General features: G+C 40.8%; 1 protein-coding gene across 1 annotated transcript; it reads left to right on the forward strand.

Moving 5' to 3' along the window:
* The first annotated feature begins 523 nt into the window (after positions 1–523).
* On the forward strand, positions 524–5,122 carry pim1 (Pim-1 proto-oncogene, serine/threonine kinase). The gene is made up of 6 exons (XM_008318124.2): positions 524–916; positions 1,596–1,702; positions 1,793–1,843; positions 2,008–2,374; positions 2,830–3,006; positions 3,098–5,122. Exons 1-6 carry the CDS (start codon positions 841–843, stop codon positions 3,310–3,312), a joined length of 993 nt encoding a protein of 330 aa, XP_008316346.1. The 5' UTR covers positions 524–840; the 3' UTR covers positions 3,313–5,122.
* The last annotated feature ends 8,475 nt before the right edge of the window (positions 5,123–13,597 follow it).

Genomic DNA, 13,597 nt, shown 5'->3' on the forward strand with positions numbered 1-13,597 from the left:
TAATTAAACATTTGACTCTTTCACAAATTTACCACATAGTAAAATGTATAAAAACATATGAAACCCATGTATGTATTTTAATAGATAAGGTTTAGCAAAATTTAATGTAGTTCTTAAGTCAGGTTGGGCGGAAAGTTCAGCAAGTTTATTCCATGAGTCACTTTCCAGTGAAGCAGTTATAAGACACAGGGACACAGACACAGAGAGAAACACTGAACGACTAAGCTTTGAACTTGTATTTCCAAAAAACTTTTTTGCGGTCCCCCCCTTCTGTCTTGGCGCGTTTTTTTTTCAATTCCCGCCACGTCTGGCTCAGTCACGAGGCAGGGGGGGGGGGAGTCGTCTATTATTGTGTGAGTCTGTGTGCGTGAACGTGAGGGAGGTTGTTGTTTTTTTTTAATTCAACTATTGACGTGTAATTTTGAACAGTCGTGTCTTTATTGGCTAAGCGAGCGGAAATGGGCGGTAACCCAGAGCCGCTTGGTCCCGCCTTCTACTACCTACAAAATGTGCCTCCACCCCCTCCTCCCGCCTTGTGTTTCCCACTGAGCCGGTGTAAGAGGACGTCGCGGTACCGACACAACGGTCTTCGTTAACTGCGTATTTTAATATTATTTTGTTAGGTATAATTTGTATAACCTTCGCGCTAAATATTCGGCTACATTGGACTTATTTTTGGATAGCAAGAAGGTTTTTCCCATTCAGCCCCTTCCGGCGCTGGTGAAAGGATTCCTACCGCGTTTTTGTACACGCATCGTGGAATTAAGCTCAGCTGAATTAACGGCACTCAACTGTTTCTTCTAAACTTATCGGAAAACTACACTTGTATTTTGGAGAGGGATGTTGCTTTCCAAGCTGAATTCTCTGGCCCACATGTCGGACATGCCGGTGAAGATCCAGCTCCAGGTTCATCCAGGTCAGCCGCTCTTCTTCTCCTTATCGTGCTCTGTTATTGTGCTGGTGTCATCATGGAGGACAGGCATGGCAGAAATGGCCGCAGCTGTTCCACTATTACAGGGGAAACTCCTGCTCTATTATTACTCTGACGACTATTTTAAAAAGCCAAACATACAATTATATGTTTCTAGTTGCTATAATCAGGACCTTAGATGATACAGTTAATGTAATTATACGTTTAGTTTATAGGGTCAGTGGAATTACGTTTATTAAAAAAATAGAACCTTAGTAAATATTCAAGAAATTACTGTCTTTTAATCGAAATCAACAGTAGGACCATTACAAATATGGTTAAAACAACAACAATAATAGAAAAGCTCCGTTTATCACTAGTAATACAGACATTTCAAATGTAAACACTGCTACGCAGTATCGGAGTCGTTATGATTGGCTGGCAGTGGTCTATTGGTGTCACCAATATAAATAATTTTATTCTAAAAACATACAAAACAAATCAAAGAAATGCTTTTTTATGGTTTAATCGCATTTTACGCGAATATATACTATACAAACTGAATTATCACAAGGCGCTATCTATGTTGTGCTGCTATATATAGAATGTCCCTTTGCGTTTGCAGGGCAATTATCTTTTGCTGATTTGTTTTTTATTTACAATTTTTTACGTTGTTTATTTACAGTTAAGGAAAAGGAGCCATTTGAGAAACTGTATCAGGTCGGGGCGGTGTTGGGAAGCGGTGGATTTGGCACTGTCTACTCTGGTACAAGGATATCTGATGGAGCTCCGGTTAGTATTTTTAACTAATTCTTTCCTTTTTTCCACACATTTCACTGCTCTGTAGTGTTGTAGTTTGACTTTCTGCCTCGTTTGCTTTAGGTTGCCGTTAAACATGTGGCCAAGGACAGAGTCTCTGAGTGGGGAGAGCTGGTAAGATATGATTAATGTGCATTTTTATGGTTGTAGTTAAAGGAAATATCATTAGATTAAAAATCTCTAGACAGTTTTATATTAAGTAGTTCACAGTCACGAGGTTCAATGATCTTGATGATGCTTAAGTTACAACAACTAATATTTGACCTTCATGCATGCAGCCTAATGGGTCAAGAGTCCCCATGGAAATCCTCCTCCTGAAAAAGGTCAGCACTGGCTTCCGTGGTGTTATCAAGATGCTGGATTGGTTCGAACGACCAGACAGTTTCATCATTGTGATGGAGCGTCCTGAACACGTCAAGGACCTATTTGACTTCATCACAGAACGAGGAGCCCTGCCCGAAGAACTGGCCCAGAGCTTCTTCCGCCAGGTTCTGGAAGCTGTTAGACACTGCCACAGCTGCGGAGTGGTGCACAGAGATATCAAGGACGAGAATATCCTCATTGACCTCCGCACTGGAGAAATGAAGCTCATCGATTTCGGTTCAGGTGCCCTCCTGAAGGACACCATCTACACTGACTTTGACGGTGAGTCTCTGCTGCGACATAAACTCTTACATGCGTCACAGGGCCACCTAGTCATAGACACTGAGGGGCATTAGCTTCGCTTTGGCGCCCCTCGCTGGTTGATAATGAAATTTTTACAACTCAAAGTTTGTAAACAAAGTCACATGTTTGCCTTACCCCTCCCACGCACGCACACATTATCTCTCTCGCTCTCTCACACACACATACACACCCTGCTGTCACGCTCCTTTGCACCTGAGACTTGATAATTACCTTAGAGACATTGCTGTTAATGTTGCTTTACTGACATTATGGCTCTTACTACAGTAAAGTAATAAATACACACATAACATAGCTATGTAAGTTTGAAGGAAAATAACTTCATAAAATATTAAATGTTTCAAATGAGAGTAAGGGTAGCAAAACAGCAAGATAATTTTTAGTAACATATTTCAATCTCAAATGTTTTTAAACAGGCACCAGAGTGTACAGCCCACCGGAATGGATCAGGTACCATCGTTATCACGGTCGCTCAGCTACTGTGTGGTCTCTCGGTGTCCTGCTGTACGACATGGTGTGTGGGGACATCCCGTTTGAACACGATGAGGAGATTGTCAGAGGACAGGTTCTGTTTCGCAGAAGAATCTCTACAGGTAAACAGACATTTAAACTTCAACAGACAATAAAAAGAGGTTGGTTTTTTTTTTTATTATTTTTAACTGAATCTGGTTTTGTCTTCTGCAGAGTGTCAGCAGCTCATTAAGTGGTGTCTGTCCCTGAGGCCGGCTGATCGGCCGTCCTTTGAGGACATAATCAACCACTCTTGGATGCAGCACACGCTCTCCTCTGCGCTTCCGTCGACGGCACAGCAGGAGAAGAGCGGCACCGAGATAAGACTCCACAGCATCAGCCATGAGTCCACAGCCTTTACACCCACACCCGTAGCAGTGGCTCGATGAAGCTGAAGGCCAGCAGTTTGATCGAGGTCAAACTGAACCGCACTAAGAGAACTGCAGAAAGACTCTTGAGAGAGACTTGAAGCGGAGCACACAGCGCCTGCTGTTCCGGGGCCACAGGACGTGGCAGAGATCAGGACGGTATCTGCAGGGCCCATTCGCTTGCTGCCCCGTCCCCCGACTGCCTACTGATTGACTGTGATATCTGTAGACTCACACCAGCCAGAGTTGGAACATCCTCCTCCATTGACAGGCATGCACGAGCAAGTTTAGAGCCCAGCACTGCCCTGAACCTTGCACCGTTGAATGGCAAGGTTATGTAACTACCTGCGGCGGTGTACTCTGCTGCCTTGTCTGTCTAGTACAGAGGTAGGAATGTCCTGATCAGCTTTTCTTGGGTTCCAGATTGCAAAACTTTACCATTCAGATTTGCTCTCTGTGTGTGTGGAAAGCTGCCTCAGATAGAGATCGGGACATTTGCCTAATAAGGATGTTCGCGAAGAGAGGGCTTGTTTTTTTACTTTAAAAGTGCCTTCTGTGAGACTGTTGGGGGACAAGACCACGAAAATACTTGAAATTGTGAAAGCATAAACAGGTTTCTTTACACTAAAGCCTTTTATGCTCCGTATTCTGCAAAAGGCTTTACCATTTTCTGCTGGGGTTTTTTTCCCTCTATTGGGCACAGATCTGTAAAGTCTGTCACTCTCACTCAGCGGGGCTGTCACTTTTCAACCTAAGTTAAAAATGAATTTGGTTTTAAGTTAAATTACGATCATTAACCATCATTTGCGTCAGTGTTCATCAGAAAAAGGAAGCATTGATGCCATGATATTGATTTAAAAAAAATAATAAACCTAAACAGTTCTGGGCAATGTTTCCCAGAAGACCATTAGACAAAAAGGTGCCAGCCGCAAAGAGTCACTACTTCTTCTTTTTAGCAACTTCACGACCTCATGACCGGGACTACAACCTGTCATAACGAGGAAAAACACTGGACTTACCTCACACTCTATGATCTCTTTACTACACCAATAGCACAACCTCCGCCCTTCTGCTTCCTCATCTTCTTTGTCACGTGTCTGTACTGTTTACAAACACCAGGCGTAGACTAACCTCACTAACACCCACATATGATTGACGTACACCACAACGCAAATTTGAAAACACACAGCAACAACACCTACACGTGACATTCTCTCCGTCGTTCACCTCTTATTTTTTTTATTTATTTTTTTTTTCTTTTTTGCCTCGCAACAACAGGTGTTAATTTAAGAAAGTGAAGGTGGGAAATAAGAGTTTATTATTTTTAATGTAACCACTCTGTCTACTTCTCTTACACACCTAATGGGCTATGTTTATGGTCACAGAAACTATTTATTTATTTATGAGATTATTTTTTTCCCCCCTGGATATTTGTATTTAGTATTTTTTCATTCCGCAGTTGCTTAAAGGCACAGATTATTTAAAGAATAATTTTCTCTGACCATATTTATTATGGATTGAAATGATGGATTAAAAAGAGTAGGTCTGTCTGTTAATGTAATTGTGTAGTCCTGAAGCCACTTCCATCTTAATATATGTAATTGATGAGCATCTACTGATGGTAACTGGTTTGTTACACTGTTGTCTGCTGTTGACTGAGAGGATTCACCGTGTGTGCGTGTAAGAATGAGGAAATTGTTGGTTGCTTGATGCCAACTCAGATTGTGTCTGTGTTGTGTTTTTGTTTTGTCTTTTTATCGTCCATTTGAATTAAATTGTAGATTGTTAGGAAATATTTTTATACAATTTCAATAAATATTTTTTAACAGATTTTTGGAGTTTTTGTCATGTTCTTGTGTCAAAAGTTGGAAATAAAAAAAAAAAGTCTGCTCATAACTGGCTAAAAGAATACTTAAAACCTTACATCAGAGTTTTCCCAACCCCTGGTCCGGGGTCCGCTGCTGGTCTGTAGGTCATTTGGTACCAGGCTGCAGTGGGACACTGGAAAAAATGTTATTTAGTTTTACTTAGTTACTTCATTCAGAAAGAATCCATCCAGCTGACTGGTCCTTGGTACAAAAAAGTTAGGTTAGGGACAGCTGTCTTGTTATAATATTTGGCGCCGTGATTATCTAATGTTTAAGTAAGCCTAAAACCTGGTCAGAAAATAAAACAGCTAAAAGTTACCATAGCAAAATGAAACAAAACTAAGAATGAAACTATAAACCCATGACATACCGATACCTAAAAAAGAATGTAAAAAAAAAACGTGTTATCTATGACAGCTGCCACTGCTGCATTTGAATTTGAAGTATTTGAATTTGTTAGCCAAAGTGATCACAACACAACATAAGTTACCTATTTCGTAAATACCTACTGATAATAACATTTGCTTATAGTTTATAAAAAAACAAACATACAACCAAAAAAACTGAAATGAAGTAATTATGGCAACAAAATAAAAAAAAATAGTGTATAGACATAGATCTTTGCATACAAACTTTTTTTTTTTTTGCAGTTACTTGCACTGGGTATAGTTTCTGTGAAGATGTGTCGCTTCATTGCCACCACAGGTAGTGTTTCTGTGAAAAACACCAACAGTCACTTCCTCTTTCATTCTGAGAAGCGTCACCACATCTGACACCAGCCTCTTACTGTTTGTTTGTTTTTGTTAGTTTTTTTCGGCCGAAACGTTGCCAAAATGCTTCTTTTGTTTTGGTTTAGAACAGGTTGGGAGTTGTAACTAGTTTGGTACAGGTCCAAACACATGCACCAGTGCCACAACACAAACACTAATGTGTTAAAGCTTCAGAAAAAAAAAGACTCACAGTCATTTATTCACTGCTGGTTTCACTACAGTGTGGAACAGCAGGGTGAGATGTTAGCTGTTGGCTCTGCTCTGTGTCTAAAGTCGATTCACAGACCACAGACGATTGGCTCATCTCTGACCTTTTCCTGTAAGTTGTTCTTGTTATTAGGAAAGTCCAGCTGTTACAGAAACAGAGGACGTTGGGTAATACTTGTCAGGAACTTGGTTGACCCACAAGCCACACCACTTACTATCAACCACTCCTATGTATTTTTTTCTAACAGCGTGGGTGAAAAGGTGTATAGGATTTATGTGTAGCACATAGAACGTAACCAAATGGTTGTGAAAGCAGTGCCCTTTAGTCGGGAACATACACGGGTTGTCCCGAGGACTGTTAGCACAGAAAACAGCAAATGATCAATGTAGCTAAAGGTCCAATATTATACTAAAGTTTACTTTAACTAATGTTAAAGTAAAGCAGAATACGTTTCACAACTGTTATTGAAAACCAAATGTGTTCACATGTCAGTTTTCATTTTGGCAACAGTTGGGAGAAAAAAAAAACTCCCTTTTAACAGTGACAATCTCCAGACGTAGTGCTGACATCTGCCTCAGCAAAGACAGTCAGACACGCTGCCGAAGTGTACACAGTACAGTTACAGTAGAAAGAACCTGTAAGGTGAGGGACAGTGACAAGGAGTCAAGGAGACAAACTAGTGGAGAACGAGCAGACAAGGTCATGACACTAATTAATGTGTATGTGTTTCTTGGAAGAGTGATGGTGAGAGAATGAGCACTGCACCGTGGGGGTTCCCCCAGCCGTCTACGCCTGTAACCTCAGGTTAGCTAAGTTTTAAGTCTAACTCTGAATTGAAATATTTGTAGAATGGAGATTAAACTTTTTTTGTCGTGCCCTGCCTGGCCCTACTCCGTCATACCTGAGTGATTTGATCATGTATTTACACAAGGCAATGAGCTCTCACAACATTCCAATAGTTGTGATTTTATGGATTTTGGGCTCCAATTAACTTAATTTTTATACAACCGAAATTACATGATTAGATTAAGTGTATATTTATTCACTTAGGCCATGTATGGCTAACCTTTGGTTGTCCTTCAGTGAATTATCTGTGATGTTTTGATAACCTTTCGCGGTTGTTATATGTTTGGCTACGTTTTAATTTGTGTTCAACAATGTGTAGACTTTTTCTGTCTTATTTTTGGTCTTTGTGTGTCTAACTTTCTAAGTTTGTTTCAGTGTTTTGGGTTGTCATGTTGTTTGTTATTTCTTCTTTTTTTTATTATTTCCTTTCCTTTTAAGTGACAAATTGCATGGTCTCCTATGAAGTATAGAGCAAAGAAAAGCTTTGTTTTTAACGGTTGTAGAGGCACAAGTGCCGTGAACTTGATTTGAACATTGTGAATGATTCAGCGTATAACGTAAGAGATGAAGAGGGTGGGTTTTCCTTGGAACTCACTTGCTCAATGTTAGAGTCGGTTCCCACAGAATGTGAACTATTCATCCACGACAGAGCTGCGCCTTTATTTAACGAACAAGCCTGAGCACGGGGGAGTGAAGAGTGTACAGGATTTGGATCATGTTCAATTTGTAAAAGCATAAAGATATACTTTTTATCCAGGTTTTCTTATAACTGGATATTTTTCCAGGGAGGATATTAATGTTAAACAACATTAGAACTGATTAAAATATTTGTTTGTGTTGGAGTTTCGCGGCCAAGTACTGAAGTTCTACCATGGAAGTTGCCTTCAAGGACCATGCAGGCACTGTGTTAGATCTGTCAGTCTCCCTTTCGTCCTGTAGGGGGAGTTAATCAATGTGATCACACTCATCTGTATCTCTGTTCATTAGTCTCACTGGTGTCACCTGGTGACCTGGGTATATATACCTCTCTGTCATGCTGTCTTGGTGGGATCATTGTTCTTTGACCATGTGGTGTGGTCTGGGTAGTAGTACTCCATGCAGTAGTACTCCATGCAGTAGTACTCCATGCCAGGTTCCGTAGTTCTTGTTTGTAGTTCCTGGTGTATGTCAATTTTGTTTTAGAACTTCATTTAAATATTATCTTAAATATACTCTGCATCGTTTGAGTTAATATATGTATATATATAATTTTGTACTATACAAAAGCTGATTTGACATTTGTTGCTTAGTTGTTTTTATTTGTTTATTTTTCTTCAGCGTGGTGCCTGCTAAGGAAAGAATACAAAGCAAAAAATAAAAATAAATAAAAAGGTTAAAGAAAATGCGTAACTCAAGTGAAGTTAAGTTTATGTAAGTTACGTAGTGTACGTGTAAGGTACGTTACGGAATCAAGTGTCTACGTACGGGCCAACTCTCTTCCCTCCCTCCTCCTCCTCTTCCATACAAGCCGCCATTAGCCGCTACTGTTTCATCTGTCTCGAAGGTAAGAACTCATAATTAAAACCATATTTTATTTTATATCACAGAAACTGATTTTTTTTTCCTGGTATTTCTTATTGGATTCGACATACGAGCACATCGGGTTACAAGCTGAGTCCTAGAACGGATTATGCTCGTATCTCGAGGTTCCACTGTAGTTGTTTTTGTCAGCAGTGACAGGCAGTACAATGAAATACTCTCCCACAAAAAGAGACTGAGAGCTGTTGAAGATCTATTGTCTTTCTTTAATTCCTGTGAGTACATCAGCATTGTGTTCGACTAAACATGCCGTGATTTCAAACTGAAGTTAATTGAAGCTAGAAGATCAATATATTTCACAACTAGTACTTTTTGTGACATTTTGTTGTTTGTTGGTGTGCCATGGAATTTTTCTGATGTCAAATATCTGGAGTGGCTTTAAAAACGTTGGAAAACACTGGACTAGAATCTGTTCGTACCTCCTGCTCCGAAACCCCGTCACCTTGTGACCCGTCAACCGCAACCGCCCACCAAGAAGTCTGTGCTTTTGTTAGCGGTATCACTTGGAACCATTCCAAGTCAACTAATAGGAATTTAACTAGAAAATGAGCAATAACGTTCCTCTTGTCTCCCACTGAGAAAGAACAGACAAGGCCGTTAAACCAGAGAATGAGTCAGAAGCTCCCAGCTGGGAGCAGTGGGAGCGTTTCACACTGAAGACACTCGAACAGCCTCTTCTGTTTGCCCATTGGTAAAAGGTTCTCTCTTGAGTATTTTCCCAGGCCTGGGTGGAGACTGTGGGAGTGTAGTGGGAACTGATTGTGGTCCAGCTCGGCCGATCAGTGTTTGTCTCCAAGATGCCTGGTGGGTTTCCAGGACAGTGGGAGTTACTGGTCTGAGCCAAGGGGTGACCCTGACTTTCTCTCATGGATGGCTCCCTGAGCAGAGTCGATGGTCTGTGTGTGAGGAGGAGGAGGAGGAGGAGGAGGGAAGGGGGTGAGGAAGCTCTGAAGTCAGCACTGGTGCAGAGTTACCAAAAGTCACTCTACTCTATACGCCCTTAGACTTTCACGTCTACATGTTAGTCACATGTCCCTCAAAGGTCTAATACATTTACTCAAGATGGCTTGATATAACCTTTAATGTCCGATGCCGATAGTGCATCTTGAAGTATTTGCCGATACCGATACCTTATTTTCTCCTCCATCTTGCCGTGGTCTGCCGTTGCTGAGGCGACAATGTCCCTGTTTACAACGTGCTGCACAAACTTAAGTTGAACATTTGGGCTAAGGTATTGGATCAGTCGTGCTATGGTTGTTTTTTTGATGCATATTCAGAGACGGTAAGCAATGGACAAGAACAGGGGTCAACGATCTTTATAAAACTGAGAGGTACTTGAAGGGTACTTAGTAATACGAAGAGCTATTTGTTTGATAGAGACTTCCCGAACAATGTAATAATACCGTAATTTCCGGTGTATAAGCCGCTACTTTTTTCACACGATTTGAACCCTGGGGCTTAAACGTTGATGCGGCTAATTTATGGATTTTTACAGGCTAACGAAGTTCATAGCGCTAGTGATCAATGACTTTTCTGATAGGCTATTGTGTGTTATACCATTAGCGTATGTCTGTCTGTGAATGGGACGTGCGCGAGAGCGAAAGTTTACAGCAGTTGTCGCCCTGTCATGTTGAAGCGTGAGTTGGTTATACAGGAGCTGCTAAAACGCTGCAGACAAGCACAAAGTGAAGGGAGTTAGCCCCGGAGCTAATGTTAGCTTCGGCCCTGGAGCAGATCACTAAGTCTCCCCTGTGCATTCCAACTATGGTCGGGGCGCCGAAGCAGGAAAGAGCTAACGTGTAACCAGCCGTGTTACAGGCAGTGGTCGGAAAAAAGCATTTATTTATTTAATTAAGTAAAAAAATGTTTTTTTGTGTAAATATCACGTTACAACGTAATTAAGTAAAAAAAAAATATTTTTGTGTAAATATCACGTTACAACGTGGACACCTGCAACTTTCTTTTTTTTTTATTTAGTGGGTGCGACGTGCTGACACTCTTCTTGCCATCGTCATTGCGCCCATATGAATATTATTGCAAGTGTAACTGCTCCAAAAAGCTCAGTAACAGTACAAATGTTGGACCCTCTTGTTGACTAGTTTTATTTATAGAACATGCGCTGGTGACCCCTGGACTAGATTTAAAGAATTGTTAATGCACCATTAAAAAACATAGCGATACCCACATAACAACAGCACAACTCTGTCCAAGAATCCCTTCGTATTTGTGTTTCGCTTTTTGCTCCTGAAATAATAATTACTAGCGTTTGTCCATTTGAGTAGTAGACAACACTGTTTACCATAAACACATCACACGAGTCAACTGGGACTCATCAATGGCGGCTCATTTTGATACCATATGTCTGTGTGGCTCAATGTGTGTGTCAACCTCGTGTCAAACGGCAACAGGGTTGCAAGAAAAAACGGTGTGTTGCTTAACTCCAACTGTACGTTTACTCTGTAGTTAACAGCAGCCCTGCGTCCTTTGAGTTGTCTTACTGTGAACTTGCTGCGTCGTGTGTGAATGACTTTTGTTTCGGAAACCTTGTTACTCTAATTATTACTCAACAGTAACTCAATGTTCTGACAACTAGAACCTGCTTTGACGGATCAGATGATAAAGCGAAACAAAAATTAAAAGTCTGCCATCATGATCATCATCATTTCTGTCATGCTTGTAGGTCCAGGGTTTGACAGGTTAGACCCGACACGGAGGGAGCGGCTGCTGGGGCAGGTCAACCAGTTTCAAATTCCTAATCCAGTTTGGACAGTCAGACAGATGAGGAGTTTACCGTAAACCGGTCGAAGATCAATTTAGAAGAAACACAGCTGTGGATGCTCCGATCCTCTGAAGGTTTCGTTTTAACAGGAGGAGTGAGGAAAAACCCCGTATTTATCTTGAATGTATTTGTGTTTATATTCAGTGAAGGTCATCGCTCCCCTGTAATTCAGCTCGCTCTGTGAGGACTTGTTTGAGGTTTTCATGAGATGCCTGTGGGGTGGGAGGGTGGAAGAGTTCTCCACATTCCTATTATCTGACTGAGTGACCGAGCTGCTGCTGCTGCTGTTATTTAAAGGAAAAGGTCATGGTTTTCTTTCACCAAGACACAGCAACACAAAGGTACCAACTGCCCGAACCAGGAATCGATCTTGCCCAGGAGGTGAACCCAGGGTTCGCAAAACTACTCCCGCTGGAGGGTGAATGCTACATTTGAACGCAACAGAAGTCAAAGCCCTTTTGGGTCTAACAAGAATCCCACTCAATTCCACCCAATTTTTTTGTTTGCGTATTTGGATTGTACCAAATCATAATCCTTTGCATTTTTATGACTTTTTAATTAAAAGGTGCAAACTGGTTCCGTTCCAGAGGGATAATTATTCCCTCTTTAAAATCAGAAAAAGTTGATGGGAAATGTTCTTGCACAACAAGCTGCAGGTTGCATAAACAGCCTACGTGTATGAACAGAGTAGTGACAGTGAGTTAAGAATGTTGGGTGGATTCTCAAGGAAGGAGCAGCAGCAGCAGGAGCAGCGGGGCCGTTGTTCCGTCTCGGTGTAATTAAACATTTCCACCTTTGCTCTTTGCTTCCAGTCCTGCTCATCTAGTCTGTCTCAACAAATATTTGTCATAACGTTCCCCACCCACACACATTCCCACAAGCCCCGCCTCCTTCACACTGGCTGCCTTCCCGTAAAGCCGCTGCCTCACTCAACTTCCTCATTCCTGACAAACCCAATAAAGCACACTGATGTGGCAACGCCGCTGCTTGTCGGCTCTGGCTGCACAGGCTTTGAACCCACTGCAGGGTGTGTTGGCTTTAACCTTTCCCTGCTTGTTTTGGACTGTGAGATAATAGATTAAATAATTGCTTTTTGAGTCATAGTAAACAGTGATGTGTGGCAACTGTAAACAGGTCTTATTGACAGTGAGTCAGCAGAACTGTGAGGTTGGACACGGAGAGACAATAATGCAGCCTGCTGTCAAACATAATGAAGTACACCTTGGTCTAGGATGGATTAGGAATTTTGGGTTTTTTGCAATAATTATTGGAGATTGCTCAGGTGTGTTGAAATTATTGTGCTGGGACTTTCTTACCAGTAATCGGAAGGATCGTCAAAGGATAAAAAAAAAGGGCGCAGATGATGTTTAACTTCTTTATCAAACAGACATTTTATAAAACAATGGGAACCTCAAAAGAGGTATCACATAACCAATTAAGCTTCTCTTTAACATATAATTAATATATATATATTAATATTAATATATAATATTTGTCATTTACCAACTATATACTACTTAGTGTTTTCTACTTACTTCAGCGCCTGCTCTCATATTGCACTGAGCATACGGACTGATTATTGTTATTATGCATTAGTAGTAGTATGTATTTGTTAAAGTTATTTCGATCTTGTCCGTAAATGCCTTGAAGTGCACTTCCTGTGTGAGCAGCAGATTTTTTTTTTCATGGCTTTTGCTTTTTCAGGCTCACGGTTTAGTTGAGTCATTGCTGAGTCAGTCGAGTCTGTCAGCGTTCGCCGGGCACCCAGCTCCTCCGAGTGTGAGTGAGCCGCTGTTTTCTTCATCATCCGCTCAGGGCAGAGGAAACTGGATCGTACACTCACTGGAAAATAGGGTACAAAAACAGGAAGTGACCTCGACTCTTCCTGCTGTTTTTTATGTTTTGTGGTACCAAACATGTTGGTGTGGTCTTCACCCTGTCCCCATGGACACCAGTCAGTTCAGGTTAAGCTGTCCTTTAAGCAAAAACATGTTTTCGGGTTTTTAAGCCATTCCATAAAATGGAATGTTATTAAAATCAGTCTCAAAAATTGACCTGGTAAAATAAAGGTCAAATTAAAATTGTTTTATGTTTATATATATATATATATATATATTTAAACAATATTTAAACAAATTTTAGGACCCCGTTGTGGCCTACAAGTTATTGTTTTAATAGTGATAAGAAGGCTGATTATTATTATTATTATTATTATTATTATTATTATTATTATTATTATTATTATTATTATTATTAT

The sequence above is a fragment of the Cynoglossus semilaevis genome, chromosome 10, assembly GCF_000523025.1.
Source record: "Cynoglossus semilaevis isolate Cse_v1.0 chromosome 10, Cse_v1.0, whole genome shotgun sequence".
Taxonomy (NCBI): Eukaryota; Metazoa; Chordata; class Actinopteri; order Pleuronectiformes; family Cynoglossidae; genus Cynoglossus; species Cynoglossus semilaevis.